The following is a 20,845-nucleotide window of genomic DNA, read 5'->3' as shown; positions in this document are numbered from 1 at the left end:
GAGGCAGGAAGCCAGGCACAACGGCTCATGCCTATAATCCCAGCACTTTGGGAAGCCAAGGCAAGAAGACTGCTTGAGTCCAGGAGTGTTCAAGACCAGCCTGGGCTACATAGTGAGACTCTATCTCTACAAAAAAATTTACAAATTAGACAGGTGTGGGGTTGTGCACCTGTAGTCCCAGCTACTTGGCAGGCTGAGGTAGCAGGATTGCTTGAGCCCAGGAGGTTGAGGCTGCAGGGAGCCAAGGTCATAACATGCACTCCAGGGTGAATGTGGTGAGACCACCAGGAAGGAGGACCTTGCATCCTTTTACCAAAGCTCAGCACCCCTACCCAGCCCTGAATGCCACGCCATCCTGCCTCCCAGGGGGCTTCCCTGCTCCCTCTCCATGGCCTTCTAGTGAATTCTCCAGGAAGAAGGCTGAGGCTGGCATTTTGAGGAACACCCAGATCCAGGGTATATTAAATTCCACTTACATGTCCCTTAAGTCTTTCTTAATTTTTGTAATCTAGCTTAACTTCTACAAACGCTAATTGTATGACACTTTGCCCCAAGCAGCCTGGCCTTTCCACTGTTAATGTCAGTGCATGGGGGAGTGTGAAGTGCAGTCCTGGTGGGGGTGTCTCAGAAGGAACTGAGGCAAAGCTTCTGAGGGGTCCCAGAGATTCAGGCCCTCACAATGTGACTGCATGAAACTGCGATTTTGGGGAAAAGCCATGGTGCAGGCCAGGCAGGGCAGCCCACGGGAGTACGTGGGTTTGAGATCAGGCTCAGCCACATTCAGCCGTGCAAACTTGGGCAACGTCCTTTGCCATCCTGGGCCTTTCTCCTCCTCTGGGATATCAGGTGGATCCTTCCCACGAGAGCAAGGGTGGATATGTGGGCATGGCTGTGGTTTGCCAGGTGACTGTCTTCACCACACAGGTGGTATACAGGTGTCCACAGGGCCTCTCCCAGATGTAGAGCATTCCCTCCGCCACTGCGCAGGAGGCCAGGCTTAAAGGACGCAAGGGGATTCCTGCACTGATGCTTCCACCATTCGGAGTGGTGGGACCAGGTAAGGTGCAGAGAGGGATGGCAGGGCCTGCCTGTCACCAGAGCACTCTGAAAAGGGGAAAGGTCAGGAAGGTGAGGTGGGGCTGAGAGTCAGGAAGCCCCTCTCGCTGGCTAGGCAGAACAGGAAGCCTGATGCTATGCCTGAAGTCTGGCTAGAACACCCCATGCCACCTCATCCCATCTGAACCTCAGTTTCCTTGCCTGTAAAATGGGGCCTAAGTCTATCTTCGAGGCTGGCTGCCAGATCGAGTGAGATGGCCCCGTGACAGGGGATGGCAGGGTGAAGGGAGCTCTTATCGCTGCTGTTCTACCGCCACTGTCTTGGGGCTCTCTGAAGCCAGAGCTGTGGGGTCATCACCTGTCCCTCGGTTTCCCAAGATGGCCTTGCAGCTCCAGCTCCTCTATCTCTGGCTCCCTGCAGCTGCAGCATCCCCAGCACCAGTCATGAGGTAGAGGGGAGGGGAATGGACAGGGAAGAGGGAAAGCCAGAGTCTGGAGGCCCTCAGAAAGCATGTGCTCCGATCGCATCACACACGGGTGGGAAAGGGGCTGAGAGGGCGCAAGGCCTGCATGCAGGCGTACAGCAGCAAGCTGGGGCCAGGCTGGCCAGAACCCCCATTCCCCTTCTCTGGAGTGTAGGTGTTTTTTCCTATGTTGAACTGACCTGAAGCTCCCCCTGAATGAAGGGGAAGGGGAAGGGCTTTTCTGTTTGTTTCTCAACTACACCTAGCGACCTCTTCCCTACCAAGAAACATAATCTAAGTGGTCATTGGGGGAGTCAGAAGGAGGTTTGAGTCCAAGGTAGACAGCAAACACGCATCTTCTCTCCCCAGGGCTGGGCACACTGCCCCCACCATTGCCAGCAGAAAGCTCTGAGTATCTTAAAGATCTGATAGAAAAGTGGTAACTTTATAGGGCTTAAAAAAAAAATAAAAGCAGGTCAGGTGCGGTGGCTCATACCTGTAATCCCAGGATTTTGGGAGGCCGAGGTGGGTGGATCACCTGAGGTCAGGAGTTTGAGACCAGCCTGACCAACATGGAGAAACCCCATCTCTACAAAAATACAAAAATTATTCAGGCATGGTGATGCATGCCTGTAATTTCAGCTACTCAGGAGGCTGAGGCAGGAGAACTGCTTGCCCAGGAGGCAGAAGTTGCAGTGAGCCAAGATCGTGCCATTGCACTCCAGCCTGGGCAACAAAGCGAGACTGCATCTCAAAAATAAATAAATAAAAGCAGAGCTGCTCCTCAGGGGACTGCGATCCTGGGCCTGGCAAAGGCAGGCATGGGCAGGAGTTCGGCCAGGAAAACATCTGTTTGGAGTAGTCCCTTGAAAATGGCTTCAGGTAAATCAACCAACACCAAGAGAAGAGAACAGCGGTAGCTTCCGTGACTCAGTTACCCAAGTGACTAAGACTGACAGCAAAACCTTGTGCAGCATCGGGTCGGGAGGGTGACTCAGGCCTTGGTGTCTTGTGGCTCCCATATGCACTGAGGAAGTACTGCCTCCCTTCCTCCACTGTACTGTGAGGCCCAGGAAGTGGTTCCGGCCTGGCTCTGCTGTTGAGCCCTGTGCACCCCAGGACAACTCCCATCACATCTCTAGAAACTGCAAGCCTGGGTCTCTAGACAGAGTGAACAACTGCTGAGCAGCTGAACGTGCCGGGTGCCTTCCCAAGGGTCATCTAATGCAATCCTAGCACAGCAGAAGACGTGGTAGTATCTGCTGAATACATGACTACACGCCTCACGGGAGATTCCGCCATCTGTTTTACACTTAGGAAAACTGAAGCGACCTGCCCGGGCCTGCAAGGCAGTGATAGAGCAGGAACTGGAATCTGGATCTGTGTGAATCAGAAGGTTAGGTCTCCAGCTTTGTCTATAGAATGATTTTGTCTGATGACTATTATATTCCTTACAGCTTCAATGTTCTAAGTATCAGAGATGCACATGTTCTTCTGTCCATAATCCTGGACCCTGGAAGGGAGCTGCTGAGATTGGGATAGTCAGTGTTTCTCCAGCAGAGACTCAGGGGAGAGGTAGGGATCTCAGATTTCATGCCCCTGAGGGGTCAGCAACTGTAGTCTGAATAAAGGGTCAGTGATTTCACTCAACAGGCTTTTCACTCTGTGCTAGGTGATGCTGAAGAAGTGGGGAAGACCAGGTCCCTAACCTTGGGACCTGGTCCCCTTCCAACAGGGGAGTCTGTGGACCAGTCCCCTGAGAGAACATTTACATTCTGCTGAGGAGTAGGTAGAGTTCTGGTGAACAGAACTAGTTATGTAGCCTCTCTAGCCTCAGTTTCCCCACTCAACGGCAGTTGGGGGTTGAGAGCATTAATGCATAAAAAGTGCTCGGCCCGGTGAAACCCCATCTCTACTAAAAGAAAAAAAAAAAAAAGAAAGAAAGGAAAAGAAAAAAACTACAAAAAATTAGCTGGGCGTGGTGGTGGGTGCCTGTAGTCCCAGCTGCTCGGGAGGCTGAGGCAGGAGAATGGTGTGAACCCGGGAGGTGGAGCTTGCAGTGAGCCGAGATCGTGCCACTGCACTCCAGCCTGGGCGACACAATGAGACTCCGTCTCAAAAAACAACAACAAAAAAAGTGCTTGGCCTGGGGTGTAGTGCGCAGTGAGCACACCACCATCATTTTTTATTAGCCGTAGGATCTGGGCCTCCTGGGACCATGAGGACTGAATAAGAGAATGTACACCCGAAGGAGTCATTCAGGAAACCGGGGCTATTTTTATTAGTATTAGAGAGCTAGGCTGGAGGCAAGGAGGCAGCTGGCGCAGGAGCCCAGGCGCTAGTTGCAGGGTCCTGAGATTGGGAGGGGCAGGCACCAAGAGTGGAGAGAAGAGGCCCCAAACATAAGCCCATTGGGCGGTTGGGGGAAGGCACGGAATTTGGATCAGGTGTGGCACAGGGGTGGGGATCTGTTTTCCTTTAGGAAAATGAGCGAGTCTGAAAGTGTCAGCTCAAATTCAATCACTTTAATAGGGAGGGTGTGGGGGCACAGCAACTTAGACTGATGCCGGCGTAGAATTCTACATACAGACTCTCCTGTGCCGTAAATCGTCAAAATGATATTCAAAATGACAAATGATATTTCTGACTGTCTCTAGCAAAATAAAAAAAAAAATCCTCTTCCTTAGCTTTTCCTAGATTAGCACAGCTTCTACCCTGAGAGATAACAGAATGAATTTCACCAGGGGAATTGGATACCATTGGAGAGCCTCCAGAGAAGGATCCAGTAGATAAATGCATTTGACTGTCACCAAACAATGCACGGCTCAAAGTCTAAAAGACACTTCATCCTTGCTATGGACTGATTTGTGTGCCCCCAAAATTTATACGTTGAAGCCCTAACACCCAGTGTGACTGTGTTTGGAGACAGAGCCTTTAAATAAATAATTAAGGCTAAACGAGGTCATAAGGGTGAGATCCTACTCTGATAAGACAGGTGTTCTTGTAAGAAATGAGGGTGGGGCACGGTGGCTCACGCCTGTAATCCCAGCACTTTGGGAGGCTAAGGCAGGTGAATCGCTTGAGCCCAGGAGTTCGAGACCAGCCTGGCCAACATGGTGAAACCTTGTCTCTACAAAAAATTAGCCAGGCGTGGTGGCACACGCCTGTAGTCCCAGCTGCTGGAGTGGTTGAGGTAGCAGGATCACTTGAGCCTGGGAGGTGAAGGCTGCAGTGAGCTGACATTGTGCCACTGCACCCCAGCCTGGGTGACAGAGTAAGAAGACCCTGTCTCAAAAAAAAAAAAAAAAAAAAAAAAAGGAATTAGGGCACAGGCCAAGGGATGGCCACATGAGGACTCGGCGACAAGGTGGCCACCTGTGAGCTAAGGAGAGAGGCTTCAGAAGAAACCAAACCTGCTGGCACCTCAGTCCTGCACTTCTAGCCTCCAGAATGGTGAGAAAGCACAATTCTGTTGTTTAAACCACCTAGTCCATGGCATTTACTATGGCAGCCTAAACAAATGAATACACGCCTAAAATCAGAAGTTTTACTAATATCAAAGGAAGCCAGAAGGAATCTAAATTCTCAAAGGAAAATGGTTGCACTTGGGAAGAACAGCATCCTTCTATTTAGGAATTTCTCTACTGTGGAGCTTCCACAAGAACGTAAACTCCATCGGGGGAGACTTTGCTTCCTTCACCAAGATGCTCCGAGCACCGACCACAGTGCCTGGCACATGACAGGCACTTGACAAATGGCTGGTGAAGGAATAAACTGCAAACCAGCCACTGGGCATATGTTTAGAATCTCTGGTCTGTGAAGCAGGCCTCAGGCCAGCAGCCCCAGGCAGTGGGTGAGAGGCCTGGGGCTGAGCTCATGTGCACAGAGGCCTGTCTGTGACTGACCTGACTGTCAGCAAACCAGAGGGCACCAAGGCTGCTATGGTTTGAATATCTGTTCCCTCCCAAACTCATGCTGAAACTTAATCCCAAATGTGGCAGTGTTGAGAGGTGGGGCCTTTAAAAGGTGACTGGGTTGGGTCATGAAGGCTCTGCCTCATGTATGGATGAATCCGTTCACGGGTTAATGGATGATCATGGGAGTGGGACTGGTGGCTTTATAAAACGAGAGGGACCCGAGCTAGCGTGCTCAGCCCCCTCACAGGTAATGCCCTGCGCCACCTCAGGACTCTGCAGAGGCCCAGCCAGCAAGAAGGGCCTCACCAGATGCAGCCCCCCAATCTTGGACTTAGCCTCCAAAACTGTAAGAAGTAAATTCCTTTTCTTTATAAATTACCCAGTGCCAGGTATTCTGTCAATATCTAACAGAAAACAGACTAAGACAAAGGCACAACTCAGAGCCCAGGAGAAACTGTAGGAGGCGGGTGTTAGCCCAGTGCACACCCTAATGAGAGAGGGTGGCCAGCAATGGAAGTGTGCAGGCACTGAGCAGACAGCTACCCAGCAGGGCTTTGTGGGCCATGGTCTCCTGAGGCAGAGATGGCACATGGGAGGAATCCCTCTCTGCCCTATCAGCAGTTCAGGCTTTGACACTCTATAAACTCTGAGCTGGGTTTTCCTTCCCCAACCTACCCATGAATCTTCCTCTTCTGAAATGATTGATTCTCTGTGAAAAGCTCCGTCTGCTTGTTCGGCAGGGAAACACCTCAACGGAACCATCCTTGTGTCTCTCAGAAGGCAAAGCAGGAGGTGCAGGATCTAGGCCAGGCAGCCGCTTCTGAGCTACGGGCCCCTCGTGCCTCCATTTCCCCATGTGTCCCCCCAGCTAAACAGAGGAGGTGAGGCCTGAGGCCCTTGGTCCTGGGGCCTCCTGGGAGTGTCCACGGAAAGCAGCTGCCCACACCTACCTGTTAGGGTGGGGAAAATGCAGCAGCCTCTCACAAGCTTGGGGGTGAGCCCGAGGTGGCGGGCTTCCTGCAGGGAGAAACAGGCCCTGGCAGCAGGTGGGGCCAGGGCCCTCAGCAAGGTCCAGGTCCAGCAGGCTCTTCTCTGAGCCCAGGGTGCAGTGGCCGTAGCTTCCATTCACTAGGCAGAGAAAGACAGGGAGAGAGGGATACAGTGAATATGAACGGCCTGCAGAGGGGTGTGGGGAGAGGGCAGTCCCTGGGGTACAGCAAGGGACAGGGCGCCCAGAGCCAACACTCACTGCATCCTTGCTGCATGCAAGGTTCCAGGATACCTCATCTAATTCCCACAACTACCAGCAGGATCGATAATAAAATCCTCCATTCTCAGATAGGGATGCTGGGTCTCTGGTGGTTAAATGATTGTTACATGAACACTGGACACCTCCTATGTACAGACACTGTTCTAGGTGCAGGAAACACTGGTAAACAAGAGAAACTCCAAGTCTTTTGGAGCGCACAGTGTATTATCCTCACGTTAACCACATGGTGCTCATGAGGCAAGGTTTGAGAACACCAGCTGGGGCGGGTGGCTGAGGCACAGGCCAGAGGGAGCAAGGGCTGACATGTGGATGTCAAGGAGTAAGTGCTCACTAAACAGCATCTGGTACTGTTAACACAAAAGCTCAGTCTACGTTGCCTTCCAAATTGTGTTACACCATAGAAACACAGTGTGCAGTTATACCTCGCTATCACCTGATTCCTCCACAGCCTGCTTCATGCCCTGCCTCGCCCTGCTAGTGGGTTTCTAGAAAGACTAACTGAAGCAGTTGATGTGAAAGTGCTGAAAAATCACATAAAGTGTAACAAAAGAGTCAGGTGTGCTTGTTCTAAGCTCCTTCCCCTCTCTGGGCCTCAGTTTTCTCAACTACAGAAGAGGGAAACACACCTCCAAACTCTTATCTTCTTACGCTTTCTGTCCTGTAACTCATAGAGCAAAGCTAGGGAGGAAAGGACATGAACTTTGGGGGCTGACAGACCTCGATGTGAGCCCCTACTCTGCCCCACACCAATTCCATAACTCGGACAAATCCCTGCGCAGGGTGGACCCTGTTTCCCCTGTGTAAAATGGGGCCAGTTTCACCCGTTCCCCAGTGATGCTGTGAGCCTCTGAGAACAGAGGCACAAAGTCCCTAGCACAGTGCTGAAACCTAACAGATATGCCAAGAAGGAAAATTGTTCTTATTGTTAAACAGCACTTCAACAATTACAAAGTGCCTTGCAGATACAATAAAACATGACTGATAGGCCCAAGTATGGCCAACACTGAGCTAGATAAACCATTAAGACGTGAAAAAAACCTGGTCCCAGAACATGACTGACTCCTTACCACGAGGAAAAGGACATCAGCAAGAGCAGCATCTGCCGAGCAGCCTGTGTAGAACCAGGGCTGGGGACACACACCACTGTCTCACTTGAGCATCCCCACTGCTGTCCAAGGGAGGCCCGAGTCTCACTATCCCCATTTTACAGAGGACAAAACAGAGGCGTGGGGAGGTTCAATTACTCACCCAAGAATACACAGCTAGGAAGCCTCTGAGTTGGATTTCCGGATCAGATCTGTCAGACCCAAACCCCACATCTTAATCGCTATGTAATAAGAAGCAGCCTTTTAGAGAGTCCGCCCCTGAGGATCCCTGTCCCTCAACCCTAATTCTAGCCTGCCCACAAGGCAGTTCCTTCAGCACACAATTATCCCCGTGCTGAGGCCGGGCACTCAGTGCTAACTAGCCACGTGCCATAGCTCTGGAGAGGCATCAGGCATTTGCTTGCCGAGCACGTTCCAGTCTGTGGATGAGCATGCAATGCTCACAAGGTCTCAGGGCAGGTGAGGTGCTCATATAGGAGCCTCCAGGTTCCCGGTCACACGCGAGCCTGTGGAGAGGACTCAGCAAACATCTGCTCCCATGCCACCTTCCCAGCCCCAGCCCCAGCCCCAGTCCTGGCCCGTCCTGCTGCAAGCAATGCTTGTTCCCACTGGCCCCGGCTGCTGCCTGGCCAGCCCCTCACAAGCTTATGTTTTAATAACTGGGTTTTTAATTAAAATGAAATCCCTGGTAACAAATGTGAATGGCCTGAGTTAATGAGAGCAGGCTGCCGCTCATTTAACTTCGTCTCTGCTTGGCCGTCTTTGCTTTTTCCAAATCGTTTCTGCATGCAATTTTATTGTCCCATTGAGGCAAACCCTGGACTGGGCCTCAGAAAACTGTGGATAATTTTATGACCATTAACAGCATTTGGAGCAGAGAGCGCTTAATCATCACATGGGGCAGTTTCACCAGGGTCTTTCTCCCAGAGTCTCTAACGGGGGGTACCATTCAGAGCTTCCTTCCAGGACTCACCAGGCCCCTCCAGGGCCTTGGGTTACTCCTCCCCTCCTGCACTTAGGAGGCTGTGTGCAGTGAAGGAAGACAGGCCCTAGAAAGGGTGGAGAGGCAGCACCTACCAAGCCCTCACCCATCAAGCCCTTCAAAGGTTCATCCCTGTGGGGCAGGGGCAGGACAGCCATTTCCCAGATGAGATAGACAAGGTTTGGAGAGAGATTCTGTGCCTCTGAGCAGGCTTGGGGGTCTGTAAGAGGCAGGGCCACAGTTCAAACCTAGATCTCCCAGACTTCGAAGCCCATATCCTGCTGCCTCTTGGCCAATTGCTGAATAACCAGAGACCCCTAAATAAGTGTCCCCACCTTTGACTCCAATGAGGGTCATGTTGGAGAGCCTCTGGGAAAGTAAAAAGTAAAACCATCATAATTATGTCTAAGCTTTAATCTTTGCAATAATTCTGCCAGAAGGGTAAGCCTACTCCACTGACAGTTGAGGACACAAAGGCTCAGAGGGGTCAAAGCAGTTTGCCAAGGTCACACAGGAAAGAAGGGGCTGAGTGGAGATCAAACCCATCACTTCTACGGGAAGAAATAGTCTTTAACCAACAAACTACTGAGGCCTGTTAGCTTCTTTTCCTCTGGATACAGTAAAAGGTTTTCCTGCAGAAAATAAACAAGCCAGCTTTGGGAAGGAGGGAGGAAGGCGCCACTCAGGTCATAGAATGGTGCCACTTAGTGCTCCTGGCTCATTCAAGCCCTTGTCCGCTGGAACCCTCACAGCACTCTGGGTAGAAACATCAACCTCCCAACTTTGCAGAGGGACACTGAGCACCAGAGCCAGCAAGTAGCCACCCAAGGTCATATAGTAATTGCTGGCATAGCCGGGGCCCAAAGTTGGTTTCTCAAAGCCTAGACTCTGCCCCAGGATACCTGCTGTCTCAGAGACTGGAAGTTAAATCCAATGCTGCAACACGTGTCCCAGAAGTGCTGTTGGGACTCTCACCACACTGATGGGGGGACTCTCACCGCTACCCATCACGGGCCTACATCTGCCAGGAAGGATGTAGGCACTGCCTCCTGTCTGTTGTCTTGCCTCCCTGTCCCCAGTAGCTTCACAAGACCCAGATGGAGGAGGTCCACTCCTGTTCACTCTCCATCTCGAGACAGCATTGATGGATGGATCCTTCCCTGGGAAAGCTGGGGGAGCAGGGGTGCCCTAGAAAGGGGTTGGCATCCGCAACCATGTCTCACTCTGTGCCACAGGGGGCCAAGAGCCAACCTTGGGTCTGGCTTTCCCCATGCAAATGAAGTTCCTTTGGAGACTTACAGGGTGATGGAGTCCTGTATTTACTTTTACAAGTTAGTGAGAAATCCTAGAATGTCAGAGTCAGGACTGGCTGACCATCTACTTCATTAATAGATAAGAAGCTAAGGCTCAGAGAAGGAAAGGGCCTGCCCCAGCCACACAGCAAATCCAGAGCAGGGCCTGGATTGGCACTTTTTAAGCTAGGTAAGAATGTGGTTTGGTTTTCTCATCAAGCGTCAATCTTCTTATCTGTAAAATGGTGCTACCACCTAACTCACAAGGTTGAGGTGACAAATGAGAATATGAACATGATGCATTTGGCATGATGTCTCCCTCACAGTTAGTGCTTAAAAAGTAAAGTGATGATAATTATTTCTTTTATTTCTCCTTGAGCCTGGGGCAGGGAGACGGGGACCTGTAAGGGAAACACGCTGTCCCCAGAAAGGGCAGGTCTGGATAATTCTAAGGCCAGACTCAGAAGGACAAACCCCCAAGACTTGGGATTCAGTACATGCAGGATGGGGCAGCCTGAACGAGGTCAGAGCCAACAAATCTGAAGCAAACAGCTCTAGTTACACACCAGAGAGCTTTGCAAATTACCATAATGACTTGGCTATAAAGCGGCACCACATATAAGGTGACTCCCCACAAGAATTTTAATTTATGCTGAACCCTGCCAAGTCTGCGTGAGAGTGGACAATGATGCATTCAGCATCTAAGAGCCAGAGGCTGCCTCCTTGCAGTCCCGGGAGCATCCAGCAGCTGGGTCCAGGCAGGCCTACATCATGACTGCCTTCTTGTTCACCCACAAGCAGTTTTAGTGCCTATCAGGCACTGGGCAGGTGATAGGGCACTGCACTTTATAGTTTACAAAACATTTCTGCAGCCATCACCTATGAGCTTCATTACAACCCTCAGGAGTTGGCTGGGCAGGCTCAGAGAGGGTAGGTGATTTGCCCAAGCTCACACAGCAACTATACCGCTTAGACTTGCCTGACTCAGCCATCTAGTCAGCAAACTTTTTCTGTAAAGAGCAAAAAAGTAAATGATTTAGGTTTTGTGAGTATATAGTCCCTGCCACAACTAAACTCTGCCCTTGTACCATAAAATATATATACGTGTGTGTGTGTATATGTATGTATGTGTATATATGTGTGTGTGTGTGTGTGTATAAACAAATGAGTGGGACTGTGTTCCAATAAAACTTTATTTAGAAAACAGATTGCTGGCTCCTAGGCTGTTAATCTGCCAACCCCCAATCTCATGCAGCAGTGAGAGAGACAGGATTCAACATCTGAAATGAACATACTTTTTCCTGCATCTGTAAAATGGGGAGGATTTTACAGGGTGGAGCTGAGGGTGTGAAATCACTGTCAAATACTGAACGCAGGCGTGGCTCCTGGTGGGCATTCAATGAATGGAAGTGCCTTCAGCCTGGCTCTGGGGCCGCTACAGTCTAGGCTCCCCTGTCCACCTGGTGTGACCTCACACATCCATGATGCTTCGCTGCTCTGAGGCACACATCCTCGGCATCCCGTCAGGGTGGCTGACCCTTCCAAACCTCTCTGGGCCCTCAGAGCCCAGCAGAAATACACCTCTTCCTGGAACAGTCCTTGGTCTCCTGCCTTCCCTCCTGGTCTCCCTCACTGCCTGAGCTCCCAGGCCTTGGCAGTCCCTGCAAATAGCTGCCACTTAGGTGCACCTTCTGTACACCCAGCACATGCCAAATCCTTCCCATGGTTTTTCTCTAAATCTTCACAATATCACTACAGCACTCTCTACTGCCACACAGATGCTTTCAGTGCAATGAAAGTCCTACCTCCCCTACAATCCTGAGAAATCCTTCAGGACAAGGATCTTGGAGCCCCAAAGCTGCTGAATGTCAGTGTGGCCCTTGGCATGATTTTGTCCAACTTGCTTCACATATTGAAGGGAAAACAGGGGCCCAGATTGAAGAAAGGACTTGTCCTAGTCACACAGTGAGTGTGTTCTCTAGACACCTGGGCCCCCCAGGCATGTGCCTCCTCATTCCCTCATTCCCAGCACAAAGGCCCACAGTAGGTGCTTAGAAATGCTGGGAGGGTAGGTGGCTGGGAGGCCTGTCTCAAGTTTACTTTTGTGCCTACTATATGCCAGACACTGTGACTTAGGGGAGCAGAAGAAGCTTTGTCACACACACACCTAAGTTGAAGTCCTGCTCCACCATTAACTTTCTAGCTGTTTGACCCTAGACAGTCACCTCAGCCTTCTGAGCCTCAGTTTCTTCATCTATAAAATGGGGATAAGAATCCCAGCTCCAGGGGATGGCTGGCTCTTAGGATTAAGTGAGGTAGTGTACATGGAGTCTCTGGCATGGTGCCTGGCACAGGCAGCACTTTGATAAAGGCCCCTCTGCTGCTGTCCGGACAGGCAGGGAGACAAGGTCAACAGCCGCTGGGGTAGACCTATTTTCCTGGGCAGTGGGCATCAGCCACCATGGAAGAGCAGCCCCAGGCCAACAGAGTCATGCCAGCAGCCCTTCCCCAGGAGGCTGAGTATGGGTGTGACAGCCCCCTCTCTGAGCCTAGCTTTGCCCTCTGTGCCCCAGGAGTCCTCCACCAGGCTTCCCACGAGCCAGGCCCTGGCAGGAGGGGCACCTCAGGAATCACAGGCAGGAGACATGGTGCTTCCCACTTCCCAGGTCCAGGGCGGGTGAGCAACTCACCGCAGGACACGCAGCAGAGGCAGAGCCTGAGCCGTGTTCATCTCCTAACCCTTTCTGCTCTCTGGGCTGCCTTGTCACTCTCTCTTTTCCCTCCTCACAAAACCCAGAAGCCCAGAGACCAGCAGGGAGAGGGGCTTCTGAAAGACGAGCAGCAGGAAGGTGGACAGCCCGGCGAGCTGGGTTAGCTGAGACCTGCTGCTTGCCTGGAGCCACCTTGGGGCATTCATGGCCATCAGGGGGGCCGTAACCTCAGTGGGGGACCTCCAGAACGGCAGGCCTGATGCTCATGGCCTCACACCGGGCTTATGCCTGCCGCCCGCCACCTCTTATCCCAGACCGCAAGAATCCTATAAATTCCCCCTTGAAAGCTACGCTAGACTTACGGGGACGTGAGCCAGTGAAACCTGAGCAGGCTCACCTCAGGACGGCGCCACGGAGACACCTGAGCCAGCCCACAGGTCCAGCCGGGTCCAGGGCCAGAGTGAGCAGCTCAGGGCGGGTCACACATGTGGCGGCAGGTGTGTGGTGTGTGTAAATAAACACAGCCAGGGGCCAGCTTTCCCTCAGACTCTCTTACTGCTACCAAACTCACACATATTTATTGTAGAAAAAAATCAGAAGGTGTACCTTCTGAAGGCAAGAATTAGGAAATAGATATTACCTATAAGGCCACCAACCAGAGAGTGCCATTGCAGACGTGAGGACATAAACCTCTGCAGTATTTTCTATGCATCTATATACATTCTTGACAAAGAACAGGGTAATACATGTATTTTCTTTTCTTTCTTTTCTTTTCTTTTAGAGACAGGGTCTCACTCTGTTGCCCAGGCTAGGGTACAGTGGCGTGATCGTAGTTCGCTGCCGTCTTGACCTTCTGGCCTCATGGGATCCTGCACCTCAGCTTCCTAAGTAGCCAGGACAACAGGTGCGTGCCATCACACCTGGCTCATACTTTCTGATACCCTGCTTTCTTCATTTAGTAACATACCATGATACCAAAGTTGATGGAGTGCCCATTATGTACCAGACACAGTGCTAGGCTCTTTCCATGCCAGTATTGCTAAACCCATTTCCAGATGAAGAGTAAGGGACTTGCCCAAGGTCATGTAGCTGTGAAATGGGAGAGTCAGGATGCAAGGCGAGCTCTATTACACTTGGAAGGCACTGCTGACCCAGACACTGCTCCACATCATTAAGGGATTTAGAGCAGCTGCAGTTGATGGCTTCCCTAGTATACTAGTCAGTTCCGGCTGCTATAACTAAATACCATAGACTATGTGGCTTAAACAACTGAAATATATTTTCTCACAATTCCAGAGGCAAGAAGTCCAAGGTCAAGGTGCCAGTCATTTTAGTTTCTGGTTAAGGGCTCTCTGCCTGGCTTGCAGACAGCAGCCTTCTTACTATGTCCTCACATGGCCTTTCCTCAGTGTGGGCACGCAGAGTAGAGTGAACTCTCTGATTTTTTTTTTTTTTTTTTTTTTTTTGAGACAAGGTCTTGCTCTGCTGTCATCCAGGCTGGAGTGCAGTGATGCGATCATAGCACACTGTAGCCTCAAGTTCATGGTCTCAAACAATCCTCCCACCTCAGCCTCCCAAGTAGCTAGGAAGGACTACAGGTATGTACCACCATACTCAGCTAATTTTTTTATTTTTTAGAGATGAGGTCTACTATGTTTCCCTGGCTGGTTCTGAACTCCTGGGCTCAAGCAATCCTCCTGCCTTGGCCTCCCAAACTGTTGAGAATATAGGCGTGAGCCACTGCCTGGCCTCTTCTTATAAGCATACTAGTCCTATCCAATCAGGGCTCCACCCTTATGAACTCATTTAACTTTAATTACTTCCTTAGAGGCCTCATCTCCAAACACAGCCACACTGGGCATTAGGGTTTCAACACATGAATCTGAGAGGGGGACAGTAATATTCACTCTGTAACACCTAGGATTCACATCCTCCTTTTCCCTCCCTAGTAGGGTCCCATATTACCTATATCTATCAATGGAGCTTGAGAGAGAGTATAGCATCACAGATAAGAGTATAGATTTTGGATCCAGAAGACTAGGTTTGAATCCTGATTTTGCCATTTACTAGCTATGTGACCTTGTCTAAGCCAAGTGACTTAGCTTCTTTGTGCCACAGTTTATGAAGTTAAAATGGGTTAATGTACCACATATTAAGTACCTAGAACAGAATCTGGCATACAGCAGGCACTACGTAACTGTTTCCTATCATTGTTGTTCTTATTAATCCCACCCCAGGGTGGGCTGTGGAAGGCCTGAACCAATCAGCATGATCTCATCTCTCCAGGTACAGTGCCACAGTGAATGGCTCAGAGAGAGACATGTGAGGCAAGCTGGCTTAATTAGACAGATTCCTGGCAGTTGTGTTTGATGACTCTGCCCCCCTGCATGTGAATGAGGATGCATACAGCCCTCCAGGCTAGTAGCAGTTATCCTGATCCCCTAAGAAAAGTTGACTGGAGGACAAGGTCAATAAAATGGGGCCTCTTAGCCAGAAGAACAGCAGAGAAACTAAGTCACAGCACTGGTGGCACCAAGAACCTCCAGTGAACAGTAAAGCTCTTATAGTATTTCAAGTCTGTCACAGATGGGTTTTTTATTACTTAAACCAAAAGCATTCTTATTAATATTCTTCTACAAAATAATTTTTATCCACTTGACAATCTTTGTTTTTAATTTGAATATTTAGTCCATTTATACCATTTACATGTAATGTAATTACCATATGTTTTGGTTTAATATTTTTTTTTTTTTTTTTTTTTTTTTTTGAGACGCAGTCTTGCTCTGTCGCCCAGGCTGAAATGCAGTGGCACAATCTTGGCTCACTGCAACCTCCACCTCCTGGGTTCAAGCAATTCCGCCTCAGCCTCCTGAGTAGCTGGGACTACAGGCATGTGCCACCACACCTGGCTAATTTTTGTATTTTTAGGAGAGATAGGGTTTCACCATATTGGCCAGGCTGGTCTTGAACTCCTGACCTCATGATCCACCTGCCTTGGCCTCCCAAAGTGTTGAGATTACTGGCGTGACCCACCTCACTCAGCCTAAATCCTTTTTTATTTGAACCTATTCTAGGTTTTCTCTCCTTTCTTACCTTCTTTCAAATTAATCAAGTATTTTTTATTATCCCATTTTATTAGTTTGTTAGATATACTTTCTTCTATTGCAATCTAATATAGATCAGTACAGTCATGCATCAACAACAGGGATACGTTCTGAGAAATGCATTATTAGGTGATTTCATTGCTGTCTGAACATCACAGAATGTACTTACACAAACCTAGGTGGCACGGCCTACCACCTATGTGGTATACATGGTCACACCTAGGTTATTTGGTATAACCGATTGCTCATGTGCTACAAACCTGTACAGCATGGTATTGTACTGAATACTGTAGGTGACTGTAACATAATGATTAGTATTTGTGTATCTCTAATCACAGAAAAAGTACAATAAAAATACAGTATCATAATCTTATAGAACCCCCATTGTATATGTAGTCTGTCATTGAAACGTTGTGTGGTGCATAAATGTACTTTTACTACTTTCCACACAAGGCAAGAATCTCAGGACTCTAACTCCATTCATGCGCCTACATACACACATTATTTGGGTTACTGTTTTTGTATATTTCAATTTTACATATATTTTTAAATCATTATCAGATACTATTGTTTTGTGTAGTCAATACGGTGTTTATGTATTTCTCAAAACCAATGCCATAGTAATAGTTCATATTTAAAAAAATACTTTCTCTTCATCCTGTTTCCACATGAGGCCTTTTTCCTTCTGCATTAAACATTTTTTAAAATTGTAAGCCTACTGGCAAGGAATTATCTCAACTTTTATTTGTTTGAAAATGTTATTATTTCATTACTTCTGAAGAATATTTTTGCTGGGTATAGAATTCTAGGTTGGTAGAATCTTATCTTCTTTCCATATATTATGGATTTATGCCACTGTGTTAAGAATTTCATGCTTTCAATTGGAAAGTCATCTCTAAGTCTTTTGAAGTTATTGCGTCTTCCCCCTCAACCCTGACTACTTTTCAGATTTTCTCTCTGTATTTTGTTTTCAGCAGTTTGACATAACTATGATGTGCCTAGGTGTGCTTCTCTTTGTATTTATTCTGCTTGAGGGTCATAGGAATTCTTAAATATGTGTCACGATGTCTTCTGTCAGTTTTGGATAACTACTGGCTATCATCACTACAAACATTACCTTGCTCATCATCTTACCCCTGTCTTTCTGGGGCAACACTGTATGTTAGGCCCTTTCACCATGTCCTGTCTATCTCTTATGCTATTTTTGAATTTTCCGTCCTTTTTTAACTTTCATGCACCAGCCTGGATTTTGTTTCCTGGCCTATTTTCCAGTTCACTGATCCTCTCTTTTAAATCTAGCTTTTGTGTTCTTTTAAATCTAGCATCTTTTAAATCTAGCTTTTACGTTCTTAAATTCAGTTACTATATTTTTTAATTTTAAATTTTTCATTTCATTAATTTTTATGGTTTTCAGATCTCTATTAAATTCTCTATTTGGTGATCAATTTTCTTGAACATATTGTTATTAATGTTATGAACACTTATTTTATTTTTTGAGACAGGGTCCCGCCCTATCACCCAGGCTGAAATACTGTGGCATGACCTTGGCTCTCTGCAGCTTCAACCTCCAGGCTCAAGCAATCCTGCCACCTTAGCCTCCCAAATAGCTGAGATTATAGGCGACGCATGCACCATCATGCTCAGCTAATTTTTGTACTTTTTGTAGAGACAGGGTTTCCACACGTTGCCCAGACTGGTCTTGAACTTCTGGGCTCAAGTGATCCTCCTGCCTTGGCCTCCCAAAGTGCTGGGATTGTAGGCATGAGCCATTGCACCTGGCCAATCACAGTTATTTTAAATCCTGTGCCTGATAACACCAACACCTGGACTACTTGTGTGTTTTCATTATGTTTTTCTCCCTCTTGGTCCTGTCTCCTGGTATCTCTGGTAATTTTTGACAGAATACTCAATATTGTGTATGAAATTTGGACAGATGATATCTTCCTCCAGAGAAAATTTTATTTTGCTTCTTAAAGGCAGGTAAAAGAGGAAAATATCATCTTAATTCAGTCTGAGATTCGGCTGTTTTAAAGCTGGGCTTCACTCTTTATACAAGTTGCTCTGTTTCTGGTTCATCCTTTTTCCTAGATGCTGCCTGTCAGGGGCCTCAGTGGAAAGCTTAGGATGCCAAGCTTCTTCTTTGCTGATCCTGAACTTCAATATTTGTCTTCCTAGAACTTGAAGCTGTTGAAAGCTCTGCCTGATTTATCAACTTATTTTTCTTCTTCTTCTTCTTAGAGACAGGGTCTCACTCTGTTGCCCAGGCTGGAGTACAATGGTGCAATCAGAGCACACTGCAGCCCCAAACTCCCAGGCTCAAGGGATCCTCCCACCAGAGCCACCCAAGTAGCTGGGATTACAGGCACATACCACCATGCCCAGCTAATTTTTAAATTTTTGTAGAGACCATGTCTTGCTATATTGCCCAGGGGGTCTCAAACTATGGGCCTCAAGTGACCTTCCCCCCTCAACTTCGTAAAGTCCTGAGATTACAGGTGTAAACTACCACACCCAGCCCACTTCTCAACCTTATAACTGCCACATCTGTTGGTTTCTTCACCCCCTAACCTGTGCCATGCATAAATCAGCAAGTATCTTGAAGGAGAAGCAACGCTGAATGTTAGGCTTACTTTTTTTTTTTTTTAGATGGAGTCTCGCTCTGTCACCCAGGCTGGAGTGCGGTGGCGCAATCTCGGCTCACTGCAAGCTCCACCTCCTGGGTTCAAGCGATTCTCCTGCCTCAGCCTCCCGAGTAGCTGGGACGACAGGTGCTCACCACCATGCCCGGCTAATTTTTTTGTATGTTTGGTAGAGACGGGGTTTCACCGTGTGTCAGCCAGGATGGTCTCAATCTCCTGACCTCGTCATCCGCCAGCCTTGGCCTCCCAATATGCTGGGATTACAGGCATGAGCCACCGCACCTGGCCTGTTAGGCTTACTTTTTGGCACTTTCTTATCTCCCTGGGATCTTGACCCCTCATGATCTGCCTGTCTCAGTAGCCCTTAACTCCAAATTTTGTCTCCACAGCACAGTAAGGCTGCAGAAAGATCTGTTGAGCTCTCTGACTCTTGGTCCTACATTATCTAGAGATTGGCTAATGCCTGAAAGGAAGAAGTGGTACAGAGTGTCATATCCACCTTAGTGCATTTCCCTTCTCTCTGGTGTCTTGGTCCCTCAAGGCCTAGCTGTCTCATTAGTTCTTTGATGCCTTTTTTTTTTTTTTTTTTTTGAGATGGGGTCTCGCTCTGTCACCCAGGCTGGAGTGCAGTGGCATGACCTCGGCTCATGGCAAGCTCCGCCTCCCAGGTTCACACCATACTCCTGCCTCAGCCCCCGGAGTAACTGGGACTACGAGCCCCTGCCACCATACATGGCTCATTTTTGCATTTTTAGTAGACATGGGGTTTCACCATGTTGGCCAGACAGGTCTCAAACTCCTGACCTCAGGTGATCCACCCACCTTGGCCTCCCAAAGTGCTGGGATTACATGCGTGAGCCCAGCCAGTTCTCTGATGCCTTTAAATAAATGCTTTTTATATTTTATCCAGAGGAACTATTAGTCTGATACAAGCTAATTTGCCATAGCAGATGTAAAAATTCCCTTTTAACAAATAATTTTAATAACTCTATAGATTCCATTCTATGTTTGTACATATTTAATTTATCCTTCATGGCTGGAATTAAGATTATTTGGAAAAGTGAAAAACTCAAAACGACCATGTAATGAATGTCTTTATAGACCTATCTTCATGTCCATCCATATTTATAGCCTTAGGATAAATTCCTAGATGTGGGACTGCAGAGTCAAAGAATATGCAAAATTTTAAGCATTTATAACAGAAAAAAATAGGAGATAGCCTATATATCCAATAATAGAAGAATGAGTAAGAAAATTATTGTGAAGTTATTCAGCAGAAATTGTATGTAGTCATTGAATATGATACAGTAAAACCCTACCATAATGCAATAAGTATGGCCCAAAAGCTTCAATAACTTACACATGTTATTATGTAATTTAAAATGATATTTTTGGTGTTTTTCAGTTAATGTGTGGAAAAAAATGTTTACAGTGATTAAATATGTAAGAAACAGCCCACTTATTACAAAGTCCACACCACACAAGGAACTGAGAAAGTCTCAAATGATTTAATGAGGCAGTCACTTCCTAAACCCATCCATTCCCCCACAGCTCCACAGAAAAGAAGAATTCTCACTGCCCCATTTGTGAAGAGGCTGGACAGAGGACAGCAACAACTACCAATGGCCAACCATATTTTATATGAATTTGTCTCATCGCAAGTCATGGGTTTTTCTAGATTTACTCAAGTGTTTAGTCACAAAGGAAATATTTATAAGAATTAATTATAAGAGCAGGATTCAAAATTCCATATACTAAAAATAACTTGAAGAGTAAAAAGAATGGAAAATCAGTACATCAAACGTTAACAATTCATTCATTTAATACATGGATATTGAAGGCCTACTATGTGCCAGGACCAGGCACCAGAAATGCAGTGTTCCAGTGATGAATGAGAAAGGAAAGTCTCTACTCTTATGTGGTTTACATTCCAATAAGAGGACAGTTTCAAAAGTAAACAAATAAATATATACTATAATATGAGGAAGTGATAAATGTTATAAATTAAAATGAAAATAAGAAGTTAGAAAGTAAAGAGAGACAGGACAAGTCACAGAAGATCTCTCCAAGGGGGTGACATTTGAACAGAGGCCTGAGGGGAGGGAGGGCATGCCAGGAAGGGGGAGCAGGAGGGTACAAAGGACCTGAGGCTGGAATGCACTCCAGGGCGGGAACACAGGCCAGGTGTGGCTAGAGCCTCGCAAGCAAGGTGATGGAGGCAGGCAGTGAGGCCACAGAGCAGGGTCTGGGGGCTGCGGTGCGGATGCTGGGTGTTATTCCAGTGTGGCAGGAAACCACTGGAAA

At 47.9% G+C, this 20,845-nt stretch overlaps 1 protein-coding gene across 2 annotated transcripts in view; it reads right to left on the bottom strand.

Annotated features, from left to right (window-relative positions):
• Window positions 1-20,845, bottom strand: part of GLIS1 (GLIS family zinc finger 1) — a 239,907-nt gene that overhangs the window by 89,919 nt on the left and 129,143 nt on the right. For both annotated transcript variants that reach the window (XM_031935230.1, XM_023186925.1), the window contains one exon: window positions 6,388-6,565. In XM_031935230.1, coding sequence (XP_031791090.1) covers window positions 6,388-6,565 — 178 coding nt within the window. The remainder of the gene's footprint in view (window positions 1-6,387; window positions 6,566-20,845) is intronic.

The sequence above is a fragment of the Piliocolobus tephrosceles genome, chromosome 1 (genome assembly GCF_002776525.5).
Source record: "Piliocolobus tephrosceles isolate RC106 chromosome 1, ASM277652v3, whole genome shotgun sequence".
NCBI classification, from domain to species: Eukaryota; Metazoa; Chordata; class Mammalia; order Primates; family Cercopithecidae; genus Piliocolobus; species Piliocolobus tephrosceles.
The sequence above is the reverse complement of the archived record's forward strand: the minus strand, read 5'-3'. Positions and strand labels throughout refer to the sequence as shown.